Source organism: Mirounga leonina, unplaced genomic scaffold (genome assembly GCF_011800145.1).
Source record: "Mirounga leonina isolate KUSES-001 unplaced genomic scaffold, KU_Mleo_1.0 Mir_91, whole genome shotgun sequence".
NCBI lineage: Eukaryota > Metazoa > Chordata > Mammalia > Carnivora > Phocidae > Mirounga > Mirounga leonina.
In genome coordinates, this window is record NW_023270839.1 from 44,874,858 (window position 1) to 44,893,995 (window position 19,138).

Here is a 19,138-nt window from a genome sequence, read left to right on the forward strand (position 1 = left end):
TTCCTTCCTTCCTTCCTTCCTTCCTTCCTTCCTTCCTTCCTTCCTTCTTTCTTTCCTTCCCTCCCTCCCTCCCTCCTTTCAATTTTTAGAAAGAGAAGTCACATTCCATTGGCCAAAGCAAGTCACATGGCCACACTTAACTGTGGGACAAGGGGACAGGGAAGTCAAATTCTCTCTTCCCCCTAAGGGGGAAATGGTGAACCTCAGTAATGACTACCCAAACCGTGCGCTTAAGAATTATTATCTCCGCTTAGGAGTCGAAAAACTCAGACTCCATCAAGTCATTTTTCCAGAGTCACACAGTTAATAAGTTAGCAGAGCAAGGATCCAGGTGCACGTTTGTTTAACTATAAAACCCCCACATCTTCCATAAGTCAGATGTTTCTTCTTCATGAAACCGTCACACAGAAGATGGTTCTTATTAGCTTCAAGGGAACTTCAGATGCTGACAAGTAAAAAGTTTGACCCCAATTAAAGTTAATCTTGTGAAAGTGTGTTTCTTTTTTCTCTCTCTTCTTGAAACAACCTGTTAAAAAAAAGAAAGGAAATAAAGAAAAAGAAAGAAAGAAAAGAGAAACAGAAAAAGAAAAAAAGAAAAATAAGCCCTTTGGGTTGACCTCTGACCTGCACCACAATATCTAATTGCATGCATGTCAGGGTGATGTGGTTTTTTTCTCACTGTGTGGTATTTTCCACTCATAGAACTGGGTCAGAAGAAGTTGGTGTCTTAATCTACATGCTTGTTCTTGCTTATGTTTGTTCCCTGCTTGATCCTGTACCCTTCATCCATCCTTTGGAATGTTCCCATGACAATGGAAGAATGGCAGTCCAGCTAGCCAGAAAAAAAAGGGACAGAACAAGTACACACACAGTCCAACTTCTCTTAGACTACAATTCTAAAAGGGAAGGTACAGGGCATGAGAGTACTCTCAAACCTGGGGCGCCTGGATGGCTCAGTCGGTTAAGCGTCTGCCTTCGGGTCAGGTCATGATCCCAGGGTCCTGGGATCGAGTCCCAGCTTGGGCTCCCTGCTGAGCAGGGAGTCTGCTTCTCCCTCTGCCTCTCTCTCTGTCTGTCTCTCATGAATAAATAAATAAGATCTTTAAAAACAGTACTCTCAACCCATTTCCCCACTTGAGAGAAGTCAGCAGTGAGTGTTTAGTCCCCCTCTGCAGACGAGGAAACTGAGGTACAGACAGGTTAAGTGATTAAACCTGATTAAAACAAGCTGTTACTATTTTTTTCTGAATTGTAAGTTAGTTTCCTGTTCCCTCTACACTGAAGACTTCCATTTGCTTCCCCAACTCCTGGGAAACATGCCCTTAAGTAGCCCAGCTGATGCAGGGGGAGCTCTGCCTTGTCTAAAGACCTGTGCCTTCACATGGCTTTCTCTGTGATGGGTACAAGACCTAAGAGGTGAGGCAGTAAGCCCCCTCCCCGCCTCAGGCAGCTGGTCCTTGGAGGTTGCACTCTTCCAAACGCTTTAGAAGAAATGCTTCTCAGGTCTCAGAACTCTTCCTGAACAAATCCGAAATCCATAGAAAAGTTCTAGAAAGAGGCATAAGTAGTAGTAGAAGCTCATGTCCATACTGCTGGGCTGAGCCTCTGCACAAGCCCATGAAGGAGACTTAGCAGTGTTCTTGCTTTAACCCCAAAAAAGGAAAAAACACCACTCGATTAGATTAAATATGCTTTGAGTAGGCCCTGAAATCTTCAGCTTCAGTGTGTATGAGATTTGGAACTCAAGATGATGTTAGTGGTTGTGATGGCTTTTTCTGAAGTCACGAGACCCCTAGCTTCCTCCATCTGTGGACTTATGAGGGGTGGAAATGAAAGAAACCATTTCAAATGCAGCTTGAAATTTTAAAAAAAAGAAGTCACATACTTCTCTGTGTATGTCATCTTTTCCCAGATGGATCCGAAATGAGCCACATAATTTCCCTGTTGCAGAGTTTCTGAGAGAATCATAGGTCGGAGAGCTGGAAGGGGCTTTAAGACCTGGGGTGAGCCAGTCCCCTTGTCTTCCAGCGTATAAATACCTTCCTCCCATTTTGTAGACAAGGTGACTACAGGTCTCGGGTTGGTGATTCCTATGATGACGTGGCCAGTGGGTGACGCTGGTATAGAGGCTGGGGGGCTGACCGCTTGCTTTTACTACACGGAACTGCTTCTTGCAGGTAGAAGACTCCATCGTGCAGAGAACAGTGACACAGGAAACACTAAAGGAAAAAAAAAAAAGCAACACAGGAGCCATGAACATCTTGGTAGCAAAGTCTGGTAGGGCCTCTGTATACTGAAGACAGGCAAGATGAAAGTGAGTAGGCAAGATAAAGCAATGAACTTGTAGACTGACTTTGTGAGCCCGTGGTGGCCTGGGTTTATATACAAACCATATCTGGCCAGGGTTCGCTGGCTATGCAGTATCTCTGAGACTTTATAAAAATTAATTAATTCAACAAGAAAGCCAGTTTGCTAAAGAGGGAAAATTGCCAGGGAGGCCAAGGTGACAGCAATTTCAGGCGCAGTGTAAGCTGATTACCCTCAAACAGAGAAGCAGCCTCCTGCACTGAGACCCCTCACCCCCAGGCCATCTGGGAGGCTTGCAGCACTGGTCACAAGGTCAGCATGGGCAATGGGTGAAAGACAAGGCCTTATTAGGAGAGTCTCCCAGGAAGCACGGGAAGGCAGACACAAGGCATTCCTTTAGGATGATGGATTTGTTTTATTTTGCATTTAATTTTTTCATTACAAAAGAATTGTGGAATGATGTTTTTGCCTTACCTTTTTTTTTTTTTTAAATAACAAAGTGGATTTTTTTCCCTCTCCCTTTGGATAAACACAGATCTGATCATGTCAGCTCCTGCTTAAACCCCCTCAGAAGCTTCCTCTTGCTCATTTGAAAATAACCCAACTTACAAAAATGGACATAAGCATCACCAAACTTTAACAGATTTGTGCAATATCATTTACAAAATGATATACTTCTATATTGGTTAGAATAATGGCCACTACCCAAAGCTGTCTCCTGCCTTCTTCCACTCTGGAACCCCTAGACGCCCCCCCAATCCAGCATCTAGGGCAGCAGGGGGCTCCAGGACCCCACTCCTTGTATCTGTTCTGATGGGACACCCCTGTGCCTTTGTGGTGGTCAAGGAGTTATGAGCCGTGCCTGCAAAGCTTGGCACAGTCAGACCTCAGCCCATCCCTGCCCCACTTCCCTCCTCTCTCTTGGGTTCTGAGTCCTGGCCACACTCCCTTCCTTCTGCTCCTTGTGTGTGCCACGCCTCTCCTGGGGCTTTTGCAAACGTGCTACCTTCTGTCTAGAACAGTCTCTCCAACGCTGGCCTCTTTTTACTTTGGCTAACTTTTCTCATTCTCCCTGCAATCATTCGTCGTCAGCTTTAATCAGTATAGGTTGGGAGGATGAATAAAAGGATGATCAATCAGTCGTGTCTGGGAGGAGGTGCTAGCACGTGGACTTAGTCTGTAAATGGCGATTGTCTTCATCTAGGTGACTGGTGCCAGACGGACAAAGGGAGCCCGTGACCCTGGGGGATGTGGTGTCCGCTCTCGTTCTTGCTCAGCGTTGCCTCTCCTGGAGAGAAGCAGCTTCGGTCTGGGTGATGCCTTTGAGCTGTGAGTATTATCACTCTCCAAGAGGGAAGAGAGAAATAATCTGAATATTTGGGATTCCAAAAGTTGTCTTGTACCAGGTAACACGAAGTTTCCTATCTCTTCTGACCAGACACGGGGCAGGAAGGGATAAGAGCGAAGGGAGAGAGGGAATAAGAATTAGGTAATCTGAAATGTGGCCTGTCAACTCTGACGCTGGTTAGGAAACCTTGATATGCCATCTAGAAGCCATTTGCTTCTGTCCTCCAAGCTGGTGGCCACAGCTCCTCTCTTGCATGGCTGTGGATTACAGGTCAAGTAGGGGGGCAGCCCCAGGCCAGGGGCATGCGAGCTTGGGACTTGGTTTTTAGGTTGACATCCCAGATCCCCTGGAGGGAGAAGTGAATGAAGTGAACTCAGGAGGCAAGAAGGGGAGGAAAGGCTCCTTTGTACTCATCCGAGGCACTTAGAAACAGCTTAAAACCACAGATGACAAGTTTACCAGCTCACGACAGGTTGTGTTGTGTTGTGTTTTTGTGTTTCCCTTATTTCCTTATTATTTGCTGGGCACAAGCTTGCCTTGACTTTACAGTCTGCAAAGGCACAACCAAGAAAGTAAAAGGCACAATTGTATAAGCATTGTGATGGATCCTGGTACCTCGCTGGAGCCTGAAATTAGGGGTTTGAGTATGTGTCTGTTTCCCTTCAACCTTCCAGTGTTAACAAAGGAGGGATAATACAGGGGTTTCCTTCCCTGCTGGGACACAACCCCCTGAAATGCCATTAGGATGAAAACACTGGTGTTTGTCAAAAGAGTGTAAAGCAGTGTTTTTCAAAGTGTAATTTTTAGATTCTAGCCCCAAGAAATGTTCTGCTGGTAAAAGGATTCTGGTCGGTGCTTATTAGTGAAGTACAGAAGCTGGGTTACTGGTAAATCTCCCCCACAAAGATCTGCTTGTCCTAGGTTTCCTTCCTGGAGTCTGTTCACACTTGGCTCTTACTCTGGTTCCACATGCTCTGAAATCCCAGGAAGTGGCTTTCAGCAGTAGGCTGTTCTTCCTCACGCATTCGGGAGCCTTTCCCACGCGCCAACACTTCGCTGGAGGAATGACTGACCGCCCAGGATGCGGCTCTAGGCAGGGGGCACACTTAGCCAGGTGGGGCAGTGGAAGTCCTCTGTAGGATGACCAGAGCCTTTCTCATCACAACTGAAACAACCAATGGAGCGAAGGGGCACTATTACTTATTACACCAGGACCACAGGTATAACCTAGGGCTGTCCCACATGTCGCAGAGCTGACACATGACTGAAGAGTTATGTTTTTTTGTCTGTCATTTCAAGAGGTCAGGCTAGTAGTTACAGGGGAATGGTTTCAGTTCAAAATGAAAAGGAGCTTTCTAACAGAGAGCCTCCAACAAAAGTATGAGCTGTTTTATTAGGTAGTGAGCACCTGTCATTGCAGATATGCAAGAGCGTAATTAACAACTCATGCTCCAAGATGTTGTATATGGAAGACATTGACGTGCCAGGAAGTCACTGGGGCTAGATGACCCCTACTACTCTGAGGCGCCTGCTCTTCTCTGCCCTCTTTATTGGTAAGGGTTAGTAGCTTATCTCATACGGAAGGACCAAATCCTGCCTCTCTGATTTTACACATACATATGCACTCAGATAAAAGTAGAAATACAGTGGGACTGAAAGATGAAAAGCTTGCTGTTTTTAGCATAATTAATATTCACTGGTGCCTATGCATAATGTAAATATCTTTGTTTAAAATGAGATTGGATTTCACGGTATAGCCTTGACTTTTTAAAAAAAGATTTTGTTTATATATTAGACAGAAAGAGAGAGAGCACAAACAGGGGGATCAGCAGGCAGAGGGAGAGGGAGAAACAGGCTCCCTGCTGAGCAGAGAGCCCGACGTGGGGCTTGATCCCAGGACCCTGGGATCATGACCTGAGCTGAAGGTAGCCGCATGACCAACTGAGCCACCCAGGCGCCCCAGCCTTGACTTTAAATAAAGAGAACATTTGGGGTGCCTGGGTGGCTCAGTCAGTTAAGCACTTGACTCTTGATTTAGGCTCAGGTCATGATCAGGGTCCTGGGGTGGAGCCCCATGTTGGGCTCAATGCTCAGCGCGGAGTCGGCTTGAGGATTCTCTCCCTCTGCCCCTCCCTCCACTCGGTGTGCTCTCTTTCTTTCTCTCTCAAATAAATAAATTAATTAAAAAAATAAATGTCTATAAAAAATAAATAAAAAGAACATTTTGTGACAGTTAAGCAAAATATGATCTCTACAATTTGACCCAGTCTGAAGTGGATCAGAATTTGCTCTGAAGAAGCAGCCTTGGTCAGCTGGGTCAAGTCTGGTCAATAATAACTGCACTTTGGTTATGCAAGATGTTCACATTAAGGGAAGAGGAAGACACAAGGGAATTCCTTGTACTAGTCTTGTAATTTATCTGTAAGTCTAAAGCTTGTTTTTGCAAAATCCATATCCTTGCTCTTAAGGCCTGTTCATACCAGGCACTGCCTGAAGAACTCCCCTCATCCTTGACGACTCAGCTCAAGCAGAACATCCTAGATTTCTGCTCCCGTCCCAGCAGTCTTCAGAGACTTCTGTATACCCCCCAATGATACCACCTGTTAGTATAATTTCCTGACTATACGGCACCTCTCCCACCTGACTCTGAGCTTCTTTTGGACTGGAACATTTCTTCATTTCATCTGTAGCACTCAGTATATGTCTTTTAAATGAATTAATGAATCAATCCGATTTGAACACATTTTATTAGTTTTGCTTTGTTTAAATTGTGGTAAAATATGCATTACATAAAAATGACCCTTTCAACCATTTTTAGGTGTACAATTCAGTGGCATTAAGTACAATGTGGTATAAATGATTTAAACTGGTCAGAATTTACGAGAGCTGTTAGATCCCCTTAATCTGGACCCATGGGACCTGTGATGCTGGGAATTAATTTAATCCCACTCACACCAGGTGCCTCCAATCAAACTCTGTTTGATCAAGTGTGGAATTATTTCCTTCCATTTGAACCAGCACGGATCAGTCAGAACTGGCTCTGCGCAGGCGGCTGGCCAGTAGCAGGCACTCAGAGTTCTTTTGGCCGTTGCTCTCCTTTCTGCTCCCACACACCACACCCATCCCCGTCCAGCCTGGCTATGGGCAGGGAGCTTGCCGTCTGCAGCCACCTCCATCCGCCTGCTGTGCACCTGCACTTTCAAAACAGCTCCTGCAGACAGGCTTTAGAGGCAGGACCGACAGGCTGACTCATTCTGAGGGAGACTGCCTATAGCTGGCCAGCCTCTTCAAATGTGTAAGGTCCTTCCCACCCCCTCCTGGGGAGGAGGCTCATTTCCACTACTTCCTACCTCATCAGCTGCCATCATCTCCGTTTGAATGTAAGGAATAGAGCACTGTGTTAGGAACCAAGACACGGGGCTCCAGCACTTTTTCTGCCTTTAACTAGCTCTCCTCATGCCCTCCTTGGGACATTACTGGAAAGGCTTGGATATACAGACCAAAGTTCGATGATGATGATGATGGGGGTGGGGGTGGTTTGCAGCAGGCTTTTTCCTTCCCACACTGGTAACCTGAATAAGGCAAGAAACAATGCTGAATCACCCTGGAGTGTGTTTCATGTCTACCTCATGCCCCTTGATGATAACTTGAGGGCTCTGGTCCTTTTCTGTTGCCTTCGGGAGCCCAGTGAGTCTTACCTTGGATGTGAGTGTGCGAGTGAGGGTGACCTCTGTGGCCTTTAGAGGAGGGCTCCTCCTTTCCCTATCCTTAGAGTCCTGTCCTCTTCCCTGCTCTGGTTTACAGCGACATTTTTCTTGCTGGCTCCCTGCTTCAGCCTCAGCCCCATCCTGTTGCAGCCAGAATGATTGTTCCAAACACAAGGATGCACCTGTCCCTCTTGGACCTCAGTCCTTCAGTGGCTCCCACAAACCTCTGGATAAGATGAACCCGTAATTCAAGGCCTTCCACCATCTGGCCCTCCTTTACCTCCTGGTCTTAGCCCTTCTTCCTCTCCCGCAGCGGGTCCTGGCCAATCCGGACCACGCTTCCTTCCACTCTCGCCACCCTTCTGTCTAGACTGTCCTCCTCTTTACCGGACGATGTCTGTTGTCCTGGTACCCAGGGCTTAGTCCCGCTCCGGTTTGCAAGGGGCCCCTCCGGGGTCGCAGGGGGTGGATTGGGGGTCGGTCCTTCCCGAGGCGGCCGCCAGGGGGCGACAGGAGCGGCTCCAGATGACAGCGGGAGGCCGCGAGTGGGGGAGGGAGGAGGGACCGAAGGAGCGCGGATCCCGGTTCTCCGATCGCAAACTCCGAGCCACAGCTTTCCGCGCGCACCCGAGCCTCTGGCCGCCCGCTCAGCCCGACGCCGAACGGGGCGCAGCGGGAGCCCGTGCAGGGCGGGCGCGGGGCGGCGGCGGCGGCCGTCCATGCGGCGTGCTCGGGGCTGCCCGGCGCCGGGAAGCACGCGGGGGCGAGGCGAGGCGGCCGCCGGCCGATCCGGGACGCGGACCGCCAGGTGAGCAGAGCCGCCCGCGCCGCGCGCCGCGCGCCCCCTGCGCCCCGACCCGGCCGGGGCCGCTGCCCTCCTCTCGGGCCCGCTCCGGACCGCAGGACGCGGTGGCGCGGGCGGCGGGGCGCAGTGGGTGTGTCCGGGGCGCCGCGGGGCTGCGCCCACACGGGGCTTGGGGAGCCAGCGCGCGCTAGGTCCGTGCCGACGGCTGTGCCGCCTCTCCTTCCCTTCGCTTTCCTTCCACTTCGCTTCCCTTCCCTCCTTCCCTTCCTTGGGGATTTGCTCTGTCCCAGCGCCAGCACTCACCCCGCCACCCTCCAACTCTGAAACTCTAGGGACAGCCAACCTGGGCCGTTCCGTAGTCGGGGCCCCGCGCTCCCTGGGCCGGGGTCGAGGGGGGCCGGCGAGTGTACACCCAGCCCGTGCGCCCCAACCGCAGCCTCGCCTCCCTTCTGCCCCGGGCCGGAGAGCTGGTCGGTCTCGGTCCGCGCGCATCGAGCCCCAGCCCGGGGCCTCGGCCACGCCGTTTTCTAGAAAGCCTCAAATCCTTGTGTGTGTCTGAGCTAAGCCGCTGCAGCCCAGCGCCTCTGGGAGCCGGAGTGGATGGGTTGTTTCCGCCAACTCCGGAGACTTCCTCAAGTGCAGCCCAAGTACCTGCAGTCCCTTGGCGCGCCTATAGAATTGGCTGTTCCAGAAGTAGCTCGTGGAGCTTTAGAGATCTGCAAGTTAGCATATATTTTTTTTCTTTGAAATAACATCAGCCCTAACTTGGGAAGTGGATTTCAGGGCGTTCTCAGGCCCACTTAGCATCTGGAAATTGTGGGTCTGGTGTTTCCTAAGCAGTCTACACCCAGCCCTGGCTCCCCCCCACCCCCAGCCTCCCCTACTGCCTATTAAATGTGCATGCTTGCGTCTCTTCGAGTCTCTTTTGTGACCACCCCCTCCCGCCCCCACGCCGCACAGTAAGTGAATCTGAAGCTTCGGACCTGGGTAGCTGAAATGATTGTGGGATGCCTGTTGGAATTGGGAATACGAGACATGGAGGGAGACCCGAGAGAGGTCCAAGAAATCATCTTGTCCAACTGTCTGCACAGCTGAAGGCACCCAGGCACTGAGTAATATTCTAAAAATTTTTCAAAGCTCACACAGCTCTTAAAACCTGCACAACCTGCGTATGTCTTTACTTCATTGATTAAGGGGTGATGAAGGGCTTAATAGGATCTTACTGGGTCTCCATATACAAAGAAACAAACATTTTAAATACGCGATTTAAATACGGTACTACTCAATTCCTATAGCTTTTTGTTGGCACCATAGCTGAATTCCTTGGAAAACAAAATCCTAGCCCTGGAATTAATACGAGGAAGCAGATGGGAGTCCTGGGACTTTCCCATAGACCTCTGCAGGGCTGGAGCAGGGATTTCCCAGAGGTCCCGGCCTGGGAAATGCGTTTGGGTGATCAGAATCCTGGAGTCCCTACGGAATAAGCCACCTGGCTGGCCTCTCCTGAGGAGGGCTGGTCAGATGAGCTCACGTGACCGCCGCCACGTGCAGCCCCGAGCACCCGGGTAGTTCTTTATCTCCATGTCAATATCTCCTGCCCTGAAGAAATCTTTCTAACTGGCTGCTAGGAAAAAAATGAGTAAAATTAAATACAGTCCAGAGTTTGGGAGTAAGATCAGGGTTGGATGTTTTGACTGAGAGTTTTTTTGGGGGGGGTTGTTTGTTTTGTTTTGTTGCCTAGAAATGCTTATTGTCATTGCATCCAATTATCCTAGAGTGATGGGGCATTACCCACCCCCCTTCTCCGCCCAGCATTTCTCTGCACAGCACTTGCCTCCCAATTGGCTGGAGTCTCAGTGTTTGAATGCCCTCGATGCCCCCATCCCGTCCCCCACATTTAGAGCCCGCTCATTACTGAGTTCCTTCCACATTCTTTTGTGATATCGCAGGGGATCATTTTCCTGTCTCCCTTCCCTTTGCCCCCTCCATAAACCATGTCCAGGTTACAGTAATAATCTCCCCTCTTGACTCCCAGCTAGGAATCACTTTCTTCATTTTAATCCATCTTCTTTCCTGCTGACAGGTTAATATTCCTAAAATTCTGATTTCACCACATCATTCTGCTCAAGAAATTACAATGGCTCCCAGGATTAACTTCTATTTAATTCTTCTCCAACCGATATTTTTGGGCATCTGCTGTGTTCTAGGGACTGCTACCACGTGCTGAGGCTTAAACTCAGAACAGGACAATATCCGTGCCCTGGATCTGTTGACAGGCTAACAGATGATAGATAGCCACCCGGGAGAGAAAAAGATGTAAAAAAAAAAAAAAAAAAAAGTAACCACGAAACAATGCGGAACCTTGGGGACGCAGATGAGGGAGAGGATTTTTCTGCATGGGAGGAGCTAGGAAAACTACAGCTGGGCTTTGAGGCATGAGGAGGAGTTCAAAGAGATGGGAAAGGCTGGAGGTAGAGAGGGCAATGCCAGGCGGAGGGAAGAGATTGAGCAATGATCTAGCGACGTGAATGTGCTGGTATGGACATGGTAGACAAGGCCAAGATCAGTCTTCGTCTGGGCATTGGAATTGTCTTAATTCAAGTCTGCTGATCCAAGAGCAGCCCACCTCTTTCCTGCCTGATGTACCCAGTGTGTTTGTGATGGTCTTGTGTGAGCTCTAACCACAGCTCAGAAATTCAGTTCTGCCAGGAAGTGTCCCAGCCTCTCTTGCACATGCCTGTGTCAGTCCTCCCTGAACCCAGCTGAAGTGCTCCCCTGCCTCCTTTGCATTTACTGTGTATGCAGCCTGACATGTCCTAGTGGGCCAGCCTCATCTCCCAGGCATCCTGAAGTTTCTCCTGACTGGCCCCTGGGCTTCTCCTTCCTGAGCCCTTCCAGGCTGTGTAGCCCGGTGCCAGGCCATAGCCAGCTCCCGACTGGGTTGGACCTTCCTTCCTTTGGTCTTCTTCTCTCCCCTTTCCCCAACCGTTTATCTCTCTTCTTCTGTGCATGCAGAATTGTGATAGGTATTTACATCTGCGTGGATGTAAGGGTTCCATACGTATTTATTGACTCTTCTCTGTGAAAATAGTGGATGAGCCGTGTTAGGCCAGGAGCCATAGCGTGACACGGGCGGGCGCCGGGAAGAAGGAGCCGCGGTGGGATGCTCTCTGGCCGGAGGATGCCTTGTGGACTCTTGCCCTCCTTCGGAACCGCCCCTTCCCTCCTCTGTGGGTCCCGTGGGCTGACGCTGGGATCCCTCCTCACTTCTGGGCCTGTGTTGCCCTTTTTTCTCTCTCCAGCCCTTCAGAACTGACTTCTCTGGTTTCTGGAGCCTCGCTGGCCCGATGACCTCATTCAGGTCACGTTTAGTGAGCGCTGGGGTGTGTTATGCCTGATGCCTTAATCCTCCCAGCAACCTGTGAGGGAGACAGTATAATCCGCATTTTACAAGGAAGAAAACTGCAGCTTACTTGCCTTGGGTCAACAACTCAGGTTTTGAACCTAAATCTTAGAACCCAGCTCCCTAAGTCAGGTGCTCTTTACATTATCTTTCTGTTTCCTGAAAGGGTTGTCTGCGGAATGTCTGAATCTGAATTAGGGTCTGCTGGGAAGACACTCAGATTACAGGGTGGAGGCCGGGCCTGGGAATTGGCATTTTTTTAAGACTGCCTCAAGTGATTGGTTGTTCTACACGCTGGATTTGAGGACCACTGCCCTAGGCTGCCTTAACAGCGAGGTTTTAGTGACAGGTGATGAGCTAATAAGCCACTTTATCCCAGGTCACAGTGTCCTTTTTTAACAGAGGCCTTGACCTTGACTCTAAGGAGTGAGCAATGGCGCATCGTGGCCCCAGCCAGGCAGAGACAGAGAGCCCTGTTTTAGTCAAAGGGATCTTTAGTTCAGTCCTGAACTGCATGCTCCCCATCCCCTCCCTGCAAAGGTACGCAAGCCCAGCCCCCACCAGGCTCCTTGTGAATTTATTTCTGGGCCTGAGCAAGGCTGAGGGAGAAGGATCAGGTAGGTTGGTTCCAGAGCCCCAAGTTTTCTGAGGTAAAAAACGGGCTGGGACCCCCAAATAGGACTGAACATGCCGTGCCAGCCCCCCCTTCCCTGCTGGCCTCGTGAGTCGCCCCTTCCTCCCCAGAGCGGGGTCTGCTCACCAACACATCTCCTTTGTTCTACAAGCTCTTATTTTGCCCCCTTTCTCAGTTTCAGCCATGTGTGACAGAGGGATGGCCAAAACCTGGGGGGCTGGTGTGAGGACGGGTGGACAGGTCCCCCAAGCAATAGGGGGAGGCCCAGCATGGAGTAGGTGCTCAATGCCTGTACTCATCCTGTTTCTCTTACCTTCTCTGTACCCAGTCAGGGTTTGGCAGGGAGTTGGCCCCCAATACATGTGCTATAAATATATATATATACACACACACATAACAGGCCCCCTCAAGTCCAGGGGTTTGTGTCGGAAGGGCCAAATATTGCAAACTTATATTCCAACCCAGCAAATCAACACCCGCAGCTGTGCAATAATAATAATAATGATGATGATGAATTATCCATTCAACATCCCCTCCCCACCCCACTCCCTTCCCCTTACTTGAGATTCCTCAAGGAAGAACCCCAGAAACAGATGGGCAGCTGTGTTCTCTGCTGATGGCTAGCTATCCTGGAGAGTGGTTTCTTTCTGCTCATCTCTTTCCGTTTTTACCTCATCTTCCCACTGTGCATATCGCTGTCCCCTCCAGTGAGCCCTGCAGAAGCAGGTCCCTTCAGTGGTACCCCACGGTGTTCTCCCTCGGCCCTCTCCTCTTGGGCGTGGTCCAGAGGACAGAGAGCCAGGCTGTCGACGCAGAAAGGTGACCCTGGGCAGCTCGGGGCCTGGGCTGGGCAGCAGGCGGGCCCGCCCCACCCTCCCCACCCGCTGGCTGGCTGCCTGAGGGCTGGCCAGCAGTGAGGACCCAAGTAATGAGTGATTAATGGGCGCCCCATCTAATCTCCTGCCAGGGGAAATGAAGGGCCAGCCGTGGGCTGGGGCTCGTCATGACCTGCTCCAGGTGGGCTTGGAATGCACCCAGCTCAGGATGGGGATTAAGGCTTGAAAGACAGAGGAAATGAGATGTTAACCCTTTAGGCCGTGGCCCTCTGAGCCCCAGCAGGGAAATCGCCAGGGAATTATGTACAGGCATCTGATGAAAGGGGGAGCATGGCCTTTGATTTATGGCTGGGATGCAGCCACATCACCACGGTGTGTGGGGGGGCCGCGGGGTGACAAGCCACGCCTTTGACTTAACCATTTTTCTTGGAGGCTCAGTCAAGAGAGATTAATTTCTTAGGAACATGGATACATGGACAGCTGGGAGGCTGCTCTACCTGATTCCTTCTTGGAAACCTTCTGATCCTATCAGCAAGTTACAAATTGGTAGTTGCCAAACAGACTTTTCCTCCTGAAACGCAGTGCCTCTGACCACGTGTCATTGCAAGACAGAGAGGAGGGCGTGTGGCCCTGGCTGGCCCACATCTCTAGGAGTAGGGTCCACCTTCTCCTGGGCTGGGCAGCGGGCGGAGGGATGCTGAGGGGGGGAGCCCCGCGGAGCCAGCTCCCTGGGCTCCCGCCTGGCCTCCACTAAGCTGTGGCTTCCTGGACAGTTTCCTTTTCTGCTGTGATTTTCCGGTCTGTGGAATGAGGGCAATAATAGTACAGAGCCCAGGTGAGATGCACGAGAGCGCAAAGTGCGCACTGCAGACTTAGACCCGTGGGAGTGCCGTCCTGTTCCCCCGGCTTTTCGGGCCGAGCCCAGAGACCACGCTTCTCTGCGAAGGGCGTGAGCAGCTTCTCCTCCAGGTCTCTAAGCCTTGCTGTGGGGGAACTGACGACGCTCTCTCTGATTGATCTCGTTTGTTTGACCCCTGACCCTCACATGCCTTGAATTCTGGCCCCCCTCTTCCCTCCCTCTGCTGCTGACTCCCTGGCCTCCAGCTGCCCTTTGGATGACACTGCCCTGCCCCTCGCCCCCTGCCTACATGCTCCCCGGCCAGACGCGGTGGATGGGCAGGGACGCCTGCCTGGTCCTCCTGTGGCATGCCCGCTGCGCGCCAGCCCGTGGCCAGCCTTGCTGTGACCTGACGGCCCCAAGCGAAGCGGCTGAGGGTAGAGAGGGCAGTTGCCTTGCGAGCAGAATTAGGAACAGTGGAGACAGTCTGATCCGGATGCAAGTCACAGCTCTGTCCCCTGTTCTGGTTTCTCTGAACTCCCATGGCCTCATCCTTGATTGAGGCTAATAATAGTAACACTTATCTAATGGTTGAGAGGAGGGTCACAGCCGACAGTGGACAGGAGGCCCTTTGGACTGCGGGGGCGGGGGAGTTTACTGCTGGTTATAAGGCGAGCCTTCAGCGTGGAGCTGTGTCTTCAAGCTTTGAGTCTCATTAGAGGGTGTGTACTGCCATCCTAGCCTCTGGCTCCTTTAGTGTCTTTGTCAGAACAGACAAGTACCCAGGGCCTGCTTGATTTTAGTGATGTTCCAGTGAGGGCCCAGGGTTTCATTCTGCTTGAAGTTCAAGGGATCTTTTGGCCTGCTGAGGAGAAGGAGCTACCATTTACAGAGCTCCGTATCAGGTCCTGGGATTTACCTGCATTAAGTTATTGCGTTCTCTCAATAATTCGTGTGAGCTAGACATTATTATTCCTATTCTACAGCCCAGAAAAGTGAGGCACAGAGAGGTTAAGGAACTTGCACCTGCTCACACAGCAAGTAGATGTCAGAGTGGTGTTTGAATTTCCAGTCATCTGACTCCAAACCGTGTGCTCTGGGCAAACTAATGGGCTAGTTAGTGCCTCAGTCTAATTGTAACCCACTGGCAAGTCTAATGGTAACCACTTAAAAGTCTAATTGTAACCCACTTACAATTTTTTAAAAATTGAGGTGTAATTCACATACCATAAAATTCACCATTTTAAAGCATACAGTTTGGTAGTTTTTAGTTTATTCACGGAGTTGTGCAATCATTACCCGTTATGTAATTCCAGAATATTTTCATCACCTTCAAAAGAAACTCCATACCCATTAGAAGTCATTCCCCATCCTCCCTCCCCACCAGCCTCTCTGGATTCTGGACATTTCAGATAAATGGAATCCTACAGTATGTGGTCTTCAGCACCTCGCTTCTTTCTTAAGATTAATGTCGTCATCCCTCTTGAAGCATGGATCAGTACCTCATTCCTTTTTATCACCATGTAACCCACTCTTAAAGTAAAATCTAAGGCGGTTTTGCTTAGAGAAGGGATGGAGTTCCAGCCTCAAAACAGATGCAGCATCCAGGAGAGCTCATTCTTTACCGTGGGCAGATGTGAGAGAACCGGAAAAGTCAGGGCGGGTGGAGCGAGTGCTCCTGCCAGTGTGGAGGTGCAGGCGGGTGCGGGCCTGGCTGGCTTGCTGTGCCCGGGATGCCCGGGATGCCCGGGGTGCCCGGGATGCCCAGTTGCTCTCCTCTAGACACCTTGCTGCACTGCCCTTGGCTCACGCGGTCGGTGGAGTCTGTCGGGAGATGTCCTGGACAGGTGGTGTGGGTGCAGTGGACCTGTGCCCGGAAGGTGAAGTGGGCCGGGGGTGGGGTGGCGTGGGGTGGGGGCTCAGGAGCGACCTTTGTCATAGTTCGTCCAGCGTGGGCGCTGCACATCGGCTGTGGCACTTGTAACCCAGGTGGACCGTGGTGGCAAACTCGGCCTGCAGATTACACCACCGCTGATTTGCTGGTTAGGTTTCTCAATCAGACATGATTTTTTTCCAATTACAAAGATAAGGTATATTTATTATAGAAAACTTAGGAAATAACAGAAAAACACAAATGATCCGTAATTCCCCAACCAGTGATCCAGTGATGACCATTATTTGTAATGTGTGCCTTTGTAGTCTCTCTCTACACACACACACACCCACACACACACACACACACACAGTTTTATAAAATTGGTATCATGCTAAACATATTGTTTGGTTCAGTACTTTTTTTCACTTAACACTAAATCATAAACATTTTCCCTAGATACTAAATATTCAGTATTCTTCCAAAACATGGTGTTCTTAATGGCTGCAGAGTATTTTTAAAAACGTTACTTTTTGCTTAAACAGCCCCCTATTGGGGGACATGTTGTTTTTGGTTTTTCAGTATTATTTACAAATAAAAGTGCTTGTTTTGTGCGTGTTTGGGGTACTTCTGTTAATGCATTAGTGCTGTTTGGGGGACAAAAGATATAAATACTCCAAAGGTATATGATACATATGGGCCAATTGGCCTTCCAGAAAGACTGTATAATTTATGATTCCACAAATATGGTTTTTTTAACTTGACTTTTACTGTACATGTAACTTTACCCAAACTTCCCTCCCTCCTCTTTCTGCCCTCCTCGGCCCCTCTCATATCTACATAGTACACTAACTGCTTACACCCTTCTGTTTTCTCCTTGATATTTGCCTGGAAGCACATGCACATCTGTCTTTTTTACAGACTGTGATTTTGTGTAAACATTTCTCTTGACCTAGTCAGGCTTCCCATTCTTAGGCATAAATGACAATTTCCATCATTTTAATTCGTGGTCTCAGTTGTTTCTAGTTTTTCCCTAATCAAAAAATTAGTAACTAGCGGGGCACCTGGGTGGCTCAGTAGCTTAAGTGTCTGCCTTCTGCTCAGGTCACGATCCCAGATCGAGCCCCACATCGGGCTCCCTGCTCGGCGGGGAGTCTCCTTCTCCCTCTGCGGCTCCTCCTGCTTGTGCTCGCTTTCTCTCTCTCTCTCAAATAAATAAATACAATCTTAAAAAAAAAAAAGAAAAAATTAGTAACTACCAAGGTCCCTGTTCAACTTGCTGTTATTTTTCTCCCCGCCACCTCTTCTTCTCCCGCCCCCATCTCGTGTTCTGTTTGGAAATTCAGTTCCCAGCCATGTAATGACCAGGTCCAAAGCCAGAGCCATTCCCGTAGCGATCCGTGCAGCTCAGAGGCGCTGCAGAGAAGATGCACCTGGGAGGCTCAGGTGGGAGTGCTGAGAAACAGAAGGGGGGCTTGTTTTCTGTCTTCCCTTTCCCTCTTCGGTTCCGTTCTGTCCTCAGGCGGGCACTGGGGCAACTCGGCACCTCACTCCTAGCAAGAGGCGTGGGGAGGTGCGGCCTCCCTGACTTGCACACAGGGAATCCTGTGAGCGTTCATCGGGTGCTCACCTGGAAATGGAATTGTGCAGTGTGTGCTCTTTGGTGCCCGGCTGCTTCCTCTCAGCAGAGTGGGGCGGGAGGTCTCGCAGCTTCCGAGGTCGTGTTCCTCTGCTGGTGGGGGTGGGTTCCGTGTGGGCAGCTCTGGGCAGTCCCTTACTCCTGCATCCAGTGCTTTCTGAGCCTCTGGGGCCCCTCAGGTAGCAGCGCCCTGCGTTGTCAACGGTGTGAACTCCAGTCCTGACTCTGCCACTTACTGCCCGTGCGGCTGGGGACAGGTAGTCTTAACCTCCTTGAACTTCAGCTTCCTCCTGTGTGAAATGGACCAGGAATCGCGGTAGGCACCGTAAGAGTTAGAGGAGACAGTGTTCATCTCTGTGATGAAAGGAAGGGCCTCCAATGTGCCTTACTTACCATCTTGAAGATAAAGAAGATGGTCTTCCTGCCTGGGGGGGGGGGGTACTTACAGCCTTGGGGAGGGGGCAGGCTGAGAGGATGATGGGTGTGATAAACATTATGCAGTAGGAAGGCTGCGGGCCAAGAGAGGGGCATCAGACTGACTGGTGGGAGTTCAGAGACTTGAGGGGGCCCTCAGCGTAACAGGGAATCAATGTGGGTGGAGGGGAAGGAAATAGAAGCCTGCTGGGTCTGATGGGAGGGCTGCATTCTTGAAGACCTCGCAGGATTCAGATCTCTCATAATTGACTTTCTTTGTTCCCGTAAAATAAATGCAAAGAGCGTGCTGTGTGCTTGATACATTCTCCCAGAAAGTGTCGTTTTGCTTTAATGTTGCTTTTCCCGTTGTGGATCAGCGTTATCTCTAAGGTTGCTCATAAATTGCTCGATGAGTATCTCATGCCGGCTCTTTGGCTCCCTCAAGAACCACGCTGGTGGTGGTGGTTCATCATCATCATCTTGGTATGTTTTTAATCTGGCACCACTATTTGACAGAGGGCCTAGATCAGGGCTCCACAGGCTTTTTTCGTAAAGGACCAGAGAATTAGTATTTCAGCTCTGCGGGCTGGATGGGCTTTGTGGCAATGAATCACCTCTGCCTTTTGAGCATGGGAAGAGCCATAGCACGTCAAGATGTGGGCCAGGCTGTGTTCTAGTAAAACCTTTTTGTTTGTTTGTTTGTTTGTTTTTCTACAGATATCTCAGTTTGAATTTCGTATAATTTTTATGTCATAAAATAGTATCCTTCTGATTTTTTCTATTTTTTTTTTTTTTTAATTTGAGGATACCACAAAACAGGCAGTGGGTCAGGTTTGGCCTACTGGTCAGAGTTTGTTGACTATAAAGCGCTTGAAAATTGTTTTAAATTATAAAAGAGTGAATGCTAAAATATCCCAGTACTTAACAAAATCACTTGTAGAAGTCCGAATGCCCATAAGAGTATATAGCTTAATTCACAAATTGATTCAAACGATTGTGGGTATTTATCATCTTGGGTGATACCAAGGTAGGCAATTACTTCGACACAGTTTGTAATTCTTTTTTTTTTTTTTTTAAGATTTTATTTATTTATTTGACAGATAGAGAGCACAAGTAGGCAGAGTGGCAGGCAGAGGGAGAGGGAGAAGCAGGCTCTCCGCTGAGCAGGGAGCCAGATGTGGGGCTCGATCCCAGGACCCCAGGATCATGACCTGAGCCGAAGGCAGCTGCTTAACCGACTGAGCCACCCAGGCACCCCTGTAATTCTTTAAGTAGTTATTCTAACGCGTTAAAAATTTTTAATCGTATCATTTCAAAATTTAGGCATCAAATGA

The 19,138-nt window shown here is 49.8% G+C and overlaps 2 protein-coding genes across 2 annotated transcripts in view; one reads left to right on the forward strand and one right to left on the reverse strand.

Annotated features, from left to right (window-relative positions):
• Positions 1-7,651: 7,651 nt before the first annotated feature.
• On the reverse strand, positions 7,652-8,659 carry LOC118003581 (translation initiation factor IF-2-like). Its single transcript, XM_034994622.1, has one exon. It carries the CDS (start codon positions 8,657-8,659, stop codon positions 7,652-7,654), a length of 1,008 nt encoding a protein of 335 aa, XP_034850513.1.
• Positions 7,844-19,138, forward strand: part of THSD4 (thrombospondin type 1 domain containing 4) — a 574,978-nt gene continuing 563,683 nt past the window's right edge. Inside the window, exon 1 of the mRNA XM_034994843.1 lies at positions 7,844-8,170. The gene's annotated coding sequence lies outside the window, so the exon portion shown is untranslated. The remainder of the gene's footprint in view (positions 8,171-19,138) is intronic.